The following is an 8,488-nucleotide window of genomic DNA, read 5'->3' on the forward strand; positions in this document are numbered from 1 at the left end:
GAGACGGGATGGGCGGGTGTGGGGAGGTGGTCGGAAAGGAAACAAAGGGAAAAAGAAAGAAGAAAACACTCAAGGGCACGAAGCGGCTGATGATAATGTGTGTGATAATACACAGCGCATTCACGCTGGAAAAATTCATTTTGTGTGTTCTAATGAGAGGCCTGCTTCCAGACCATCCTCTTTTTTATTTCCTTCGTCCCTTCTTTATTCTAAAAATCTCATCACTCAGCATCTCAATCACTGTCTCATCAGAATGACATGGACCTTTCTACCTGAAGACCCAATCTTCTTCTCAAAACTCCAGACTCACATTTTGGTTGACACTATCATTTCTTTGGAGATATTTAAAATGTGGCCAATTTTCCAGGTGCAGAGATTTCAAAGTCTTTGGAATGATTCAGTATCCAAGTCACTGTCTTGTTATCAGAAAACTTGCTCAGAGAGGCTTCATGAGGAGTGGAGCCCCGAAATGAGAGGAAATAGCACAGCCTACAGAGGCAGAGCGCAAAGGCTGGGTTCACAGCGGTGACACTCTATCTGACTCGTTTTAGGGAAGCCTTTCACGTAGTAATCGACAGAAGCCTCGTTTACTAGAGTCATCACAATTTTAACACACCGTGCTATGTGTTTAAGTGAAGATCACATGGACTGCGTGGTTTTGCTGACTTCTGTGCCCTTTACCTCTTCTTCCCACTGTCTTAGGAGACACGCTAATACGACGACATACGATACAGATCGCTGAATTTTACCGGGATCTCCTGGCCAAGTCTCTGTATGGGCGTCTGTTTAGCTTTCTGGTGAATGCCATGAACTGCTGTCTGCACGGGCAGGAGGAGCTCAGAAGGTAGGAGCCGTGGGACGCAGGCCCTGCTGGGCTTCCGTTGCAGACACCTGGGAGGCCCAGCTCCTGGAGACTTGTGTTACAGTGACCCATCAGTTAGTTAGGCTTCACTAACAGAGCTCACCTGAGCATGGTCACCACACTTACGTGCTCCTTGGGAATTTAAACCCCGGTCCCACCCACTCCCCACTGCACCACTGAATCAGTCAAATTACTTCTCGTACATAGATATGCATACGATTCTCCCTGCACGGAAGGTCCATGTGGCCTCTGGAGTGCTAGAAGTACAAAAATCGTATGTATCGAGGCAGAAGACAGTTTCGAAGTACTCATAGCACATGAGTTTCTTGAGAAGCCCAAGTTTTTGAGCCCGTTGAGGAGTGTTCCACACGCTAATTCTTCCTCTGCTTTCTTCACTTATTTCGTGGATTATTTGGCCAAGGATCTCTATGGTAATCACTTGGCACGTCCCCTTAATCATCTCTAAGCAGGAGCTTTTCGGGGCTATTTGATCATCTAAAAATTATAGATCTCCATGACATCTTGTCAATGGAAAACTGCTATTATTCTCATCACTACAATGACCTTGAGCAGACAATCGAAAGCAAGATTGCATCCCGAAGTCTTCCCACGTCTGCTTGTCTTTGAATAAACTCTGCTGAGAGTTTCTTTGTTATCCATACAGCCTTCTTCCCTAAATTCCTGAAAATTGCTGCCTGTAGAGATTTCTTAGAAAACATCAGAACTAACACATATTCATGGGAGACTTCTTAAACAAGTATAGGCATCTCAGAAGAGTTCAAGGACAAAGGGGTACTAAAATTCTTATTAAAATGTACACATATAAAATCCCACCGAATGTCGATCAGCATATTCAATATCCAGTCTGTGATTGAGGGTAGCTATAGTGTAATCCATATCTCAGCAAAAATGCCTTAGTGCTTGGTATTTTAAGGACTCTTAATCTTAGTTAGTTTGTGATTTTCCTTTAAGTATAATGATTTACAGGATGATGCTAAAGATTCTAAATCTACCGAGGTAGCCTTGTATAGGATTTTCAGCAGCCTATCAAGTCAGCATTGAAAAAAAATAAACAAATGTAAGTACACACAGAAAGTTGAGAAAAGTTCCACCTAGAGATCGACCCCATGGCCTGGTGGTTAAGGGTGCTGGATCCCACGTGGCCAACTGTTGTTCAAATCCAGGCCCTGGTAGCTTGGAAAAAAACATGCGGGACATGTACTGTTCCCCAAATCCTGACAGGATGGAAAAATGGAGACGGGATTGTGGTGTGACCACACCCTGTTGGGGGTGCTTTCTCCCAGTCCCTCTCTCTGTGTCTCCCTCTCTCTCCCTAGAGACCATATGCATGTTCAGACAATTAAAAAAATAAAATTTTCGTCTAACATTTACATTTTTTAGACCCTTAAATTTATGTAACTGGAAATACATATGGTCTATATTTTCTACTATACACACACACATATACACACTCTTATAGAAAAATACAAATGGGAGCCATGATTTCCCTTTCAGTGGAATTATCACAACTATATCAATATGTAAATTTACAATGGTAGTTTTATCTTTTAAAATTCTTTACTAGGTGCTACCAGCCATGGCCTGGTGGGTAAGTGACCGGACCCCACATGGCTAACTGCACAGTTCGAGGCGAAGATTGTGTGTGTGTGTGTGTGTGTGTGTGTGTGTGTGTGTGCGTGCGTGTGCATGCGTGCCCCAAAGCCCAGAAAGAGAAGAAATAAAGGATACAGAATTGTGAAATGATCAGTCCCCCTGGAGGGGAGGGTGCTTTCTCCTTCCCCTTCTCTTCTCTTCTGAGTCCTCAAATAGTTCAGGAAAGGTTATATTTGCAATATTTCTAACTCACCAAAACTCATAAAAAGCATAAGGTTTTGCTAAAGTATTTCCCAAATCACAGAAAGGTCTCAAAAACTTGGGCAACCTTGGAATAGGTTTTTGTTATTTACCAGTACTCAGTGTTTTTGAAATGTTGTGATCATGTCAGAAAAGATCATACTTTTAAACAAATAATAATTTAAAAATAATAATATCTATGGTTAATGTTGGGGAACATTTTGATGTCAATAGGCTATGAATACTTTCCATTCTTTTTTTTTTTTTTTGTAAATTTTGGAAGTGAGACCAAATATAAATACGATTTTCTCTAAGGAGTTATAAAGAGAAAATGTGAAATTAAAGGAGGTAAGACATCCGCTGTTAGGACGATGGGCTGGTTTCCTGGACCTCAGTGAAATAGGTGCAGTAGTAGAACAAACGTTAAACATTCCGCTTCCCCGGCCTAGATTCCAGGTAGGTTTGCCTCAACACGAGAGGCCCGGGCGTGTTGCAGGGAAGGCTGGTGACTAACCGGGATGAGCAAGGCACTTGCTGTGTTTGGAGGCCCAAAGCAAGCCGCTCGGACCAGAGTGTGGCCACCCGGCTGCTTCTGCCGTGGCCTTGACTAGGCGGCAGCTGCCTCACCTGGAGGCTGCAGGCTGGGGACCTTCGGGGCCGAGCTGCTGGATCCCGGGCCTAGCTTAGCAGTCAGGGTGTCTCCAAATGGAAATACACAGAAACCTTATCTGCTTGACTCAGTTGAAAACGATTTGGTCCAAGCAGGTGAAAAGGAATTCTAATAACGATAGAAACAACATCAACAACAATAGTAAATGCCCCCTATTGGCTTAAAGCTTTATTGGGCACAAAATGCACACGTGAGTCACCTCAGGAGGAAGTCCTATGAAACAGCTAAGAATGACACACAATTGCTGGTGAAAGGGAGGCCTGGGAAGTTGTGACGGGTGGACTGCAGCTCCCCTTGGTCCTCTTCCCGTTAAGAAAGCCTAGAGTGCCAGCAGGTGGTGTAGTGGGTCTGCTGGACTCCCACATGGCGGACTACAGTTCGAGTCCCAGCCCCAGCAGCTTGAAACACACCGTGCATGTGTCTGTGTGTGCCCAAAATCCCAGGAGGGGAAGGAATTGTGGCATGGTCATCCCCCCCGGGGGAGGGGATGGTGGTGGTTACTCGCTTTCCTTCTCTGTGTGTCTCTGTCTCCTGCAAGTACACAAGCCCTGTAGCAAAAATTTCTCAAATAGTAATAATTAAAAAAACGCAGGAAGCTGGCAGGTAGCATGGTGGTTAAGGGCGCTGGACTCTCACATAGCCAACTGTGGTTCGAGGCCCTGGACCTGACAGCTTTCTCACTTTCCCTCTCCCTCTCTCTGTCACTCTGTCCCTCTCTGGTCAGATTAAAAGTGAATAAATGAATAAATAAAGTTAAATAAAATAGTTCCATAAAACCACAAAAACTCAGTGAGGAGCTAGCAGGTGGTGTGGTGGTTAAGGCACTGGACTTTCACATGGTTGACCACAGTTTGAGCCTCAGACCTGGCAGCGTGCTCTCTCACTTTCCTTGTTTCTCTCTCTCTCTCTCTCTCTCACTGGTGAATGCCAGTATCAAATTAAAAAATAACAAGAATGATAAAATTAAATGAGTCTTTAAAAATTTTTTAAAAGAAACCCAATTAAAAACCAGTCGATTTATATTTAATCATTTGTGAGACATTCTTTTTCTAAACTTTAATTTTCTGACTTCTGAACCGAAGGATGCTGCACATCACTGACCTTCATCTGAGAACGCCATCGTGGGGAAGTTAGGGTCACAGCCTGCTGTGAGGCGAGGGCCTTCCGCCTGCTCACCGCGTCGTCGCCCAGTGCCCTCACACAGCCCTCTCTGTGCAGCCCCTTCCTCCAGGACCCACCCTGGTTTGTTGCTGGTGCCTCAGAAAGCCACGGGCCAGGTCTTAGTGTTCTCGTGAGCTTCGTCGTCATCTCTGACTGACGTTAATCGGTTGAGAAATCGGGCAATGTCCAGGCATAGGGAGTCGGGGTGGCGTGGCCAATGCCGGTGGACACAGTGCACACCGTAAGCAGGTGTGTCTGACCTGCTGGGGGACATCTGAGGGCCCTGAAGTGGACAAGGCCTCTCACAGCCAGAGGAGCAAGGCCACCCCAGGTGCCCTGAGAGCCCAGGAAAGGCAGCCCATGCCCTGCTGCCCAGCTTCTGCTCAGACCCGGGTGGGTGACGTCAGAGACCTCTGTGGGAGTGGAGTCCTCATGTGAGCTGCACAAGAAACCCGTGTGCTGCTCCCTGCAGCTGCGTGGGAGGGAACTGCCACCCCGAGGGACCCGGGGACACAGGCCTGCACTTCCGTTCTCCCACTGGCCCATTCAGCCAGTGAATCTGGAGGTGGTGGTTTAGTCTGTCCAGGGAAACAGCCACCTCTCCACAGAGCCCCATCTTCCCTGACGTTCCATCAGTTGCATGCAGGCCCAAGTCGTTCTCTGCCCAACTGCTCCGACGGCTCCTTGGCCTCTTCCATTGAAACTAGACCATCTGATCAGGCAATGGCAGGGTCAGAGGCTTCCGAGAGGAGCCCAGGCGCCCCTCTGCTCCACTACTTATGACAACAGAGCCATGACAGCTCGTTCACTGCTGTAGCCGGGGTAGGTGTCTCCAGGGAGCCACCACGTTTTGGAACTCCGTCGGAGCAAGACCGAGGTAGAGAAGATTCCGGACAGTCTTGCATGGCACCTCTGTACTTTCCAGCGTGTCCTGCCTCGTGACTGAGAATTCCCTTTCCATCTTGTGACACTCGGCTGTCTCTCATGTGACATTCAAAGCAGAAGGGCTCACCGCTGAGTATCCGTGGCTCTTTAACTCGGTGAAACGGCACGCCTTTGGAAAAGATAGCAAGGGAAGCACAGCCGGTTACTGCAAACCTGAAGCAGCAGCATATGGACGCGATTACAGTGGCTCCGAGAACCTGCCTGTCCTAGCGCCATGCAGTGTGGTGGGCAGGATGGCTCATGGCTCTGGACGTGCAGTGGGTGTCATACCTGGAACAGTCTCTCTGTTGAACAGGTGTGGTTGGCAGAGTGATGGAAACGCATCCTCATGCTCATCTCCCTTAAAATTTACCCAGTGAAGAGGTCATAGTTTTCTGACCCTGAGAGAGAAGCAGGCCCAAGACTCCTCCACAAACTCATAAATCAGTCACAGTTTTGTGGGTCCTTCATTTAAGTCCCAAACATCCATTATTTGAACAGAAACTGGAAGTGCCCAAAGGGAAGGGTTTTCCTCCTGTTCCCTCAGCTGGGGCTGTGGGGTCTGTTGACCATCTCCCAGATGGCTTGAGCTGCTACAGCACCTAGCTGGCAGGCCGAAGTCCAGGTCCGAGAAAGTGGAGCAGAACCAGGAGGTGAGGAATTTCTTGGCTCACCCCCATCTTTTGGCTTCCCTGGCCATGAAGGTGTTATGGTGACCTCTTCTCTGCACTTCCTCATTGGTTCCCATTGCTGAGGCTCCTGTCCCTCCATCACTCCTGCACTGGCTGCCCACCCTCTCCCACAGTTCAAGGTGGCCCACTAGACCTAGGCTCCAATACGGCAGGGCCCCCACGTGCCCATGTGCTTCTTGGAAAGGATTTTCCTAGTTCAAGGGCAGATGGGTTGGGGATGGGGTCATGACACTGGGGACATTGCAGTGCTCACTGTTTATCAGTGTTAAACAAAGGATATTCTTTTTTTGTTTTTTAAGATTTTTTTTAACTATTTATTTATTTATTTTTAATTTGACCAAAGAGGGACAGAGTGAGAGAGAGAGAAAGAAAGCGAGAAGCAAGCCACCAAGTTCAGGACTCAAACCGCAGTCAGCCATGTGGGAGGCCAGCACCCTTAACCGCCACACCACCTGTAGGCCCCCTAAATGAAGTACATTCTCTAAACTGTGTTGAATTTTTATAAGGGATGTCATCTCTGATTCCAAAATGAGAAAATTGATTAAAGATACTAAAGCATAATGAATAATAACTTACACTTCTTAAAGTTTTTTTTTTACAGTTCTGAAAATTGGGTTTGTCTCAGAATGCAGCATCCACCCCTAAGATTTAATTATCAATTTTAAATGTTAAATTATTGTCTTTTTCTAAATTGAAGCCTTCTTCAAAATTATGTAAGCAAATAGAGGCTTGGGCAGATATAGGTCACAGAACCTTTGGGAGAGTTTTTCAAATGCCATAAAACACCATAATCCATCATTTATTTCAACTCTTTTTTTCATGAGTTCTTAACAAAAATTATGTGTTATCTATACACGCATATATCATGGTATGTAATACCATTATTTATGTGCATACGATATACCATTTCATGTCTGTTTTTGTTTACGCATATTTATTTATATATCTAGCTGAGAAATCCAACCTAGGGGAACTTTACCCTTCTCACCATAAGAAAGACTTTAGGAATAGGTAGATCGAGGTGAGAAACAAACGAGGCGTAAGAGATAGCAGAGTAAGCTCACAGCGTTACTGAAGACACTTTTACTCACTCATTCTTTTATCCCAGCACTACTTTATGTCTGCGTAGTCTGAAATATGCGTTTTGGACAGCACAACTTGGCAGGCGGATATGCTGTAGTAAATAAATTAAGCTGCAAATATACATATGTGAAGATTTTTGTTTGTTTTTCACTCAGTGCTCAGTTTCCTACGTATTCCTGTTATATTACGTTATAACGTTATAAAACGTTAGTTGACCCGAATGTGAACATTTAAATACATGAGAATTGCGTGCCGCTTCCTGAGGTACTCACACGTCTAGGCTCGTTCTCAGCCCCTGGCTGAAGAGCCTGTTCCCAGGGCTACGGAGGTTAAATGAGATGGTGCACACAAGGGCGCTACCGAGCATCAGACACAGAGGAGCCACTGGCTCTGACAATGGTGGCCGTGGTGGCCGTGGCTGGCAGGAGGCCTTCTTCATTTCTATCGTTTGTTTATGAGGAAAGGAAGGGGTGTGCGAAAGTGCAGAGGGCTCACAGTTTGGAAACCCGAGATACAGTCCTGTCTCTTCCTTTTAAATTTCGGTCCGTGATCTTGTCAGCTGTAGAGAGTGGCAACCAGAGCAGTTCACTGTTCACAGAACGCTGCAGAGACCTGCAGGGCTGGCTTCTTGGACGTTTTGCTCAGATTTGCTTCCTAAGCAACGGCCATGGGCAAGGATGGGCTGCACGTGCTCCCTCGCACGTGCAGGTGTGGCAGCTGTGCAGCGTGCCCGATGGGAGCTAGAGCACGGCTCGTGGATGGGCTGCACGTGCTTCCTCACATGTGCAGGTGTGGCAGCTGTGCAGCGTGCCCGATGGGAGCTAGAGCACGGCTCGTGGATGGGCTGCACGTGCTCCGGCACGCCCGCCCTCACACGTGCAGGTGTGGCAGCTGTGCAGCGTGCCCGATGGGAGCTAGAGCACGGCTCGTGGATGGGCTGCACGTGCTCCCTCGCATGTGCAGGTGTGGCAGCTGTGCAGCATGCCGGATGGGGGCCAAAGTAGTGCTCACGGACTTCAGTTATTGCAAAAGTAAGATCTGCATGGACGAGAGACCGTATTTCCTGATCGATAGGGGTGGGGTTCCTTGAGGAAAAAACCATGCGAGGACTGCAGGCCATTCTGCAGAGATGAGACTCTGGAACTGGGGGCAGAGGACCAGTCTCTGCAGAGATGAGACTCTGGAACTGGGGGCAGAGGACCAGTCTCTGCAGAGATGAGACTCTGGAACTGGGGGCAGAGG

General features: G+C 47.2%; 1 protein-coding gene across 1 annotated transcript in view; it reads left to right on the forward strand.

Moving 5' to 3' along the window:
* MYO16 (myosin XVI) overlaps positions 1-8,488 on the forward strand; it is a 603,762-nt gene that overhangs the window by 316,395 nt on the left and 278,879 nt on the right. Inside the window, 1 exon segment of the mRNA XM_027776197.1 lies at positions 703-844. Within this exon segment, the coding sequence (XP_027631998.1) occupies positions 703-844 (142 nt within the window).

Source organism: Tupaia chinensis, unplaced genomic scaffold (genome assembly GCF_000334495.1).
Source record: "Tupaia chinensis unplaced genomic scaffold, TupChi_1.0 Scaffold000644_1, whole genome shotgun sequence".
In the NCBI taxonomy this organism is placed as follows: domain Eukaryota; kingdom Metazoa; phylum Chordata; class Mammalia; order Scandentia; family Tupaiidae; genus Tupaia; species Tupaia belangeri.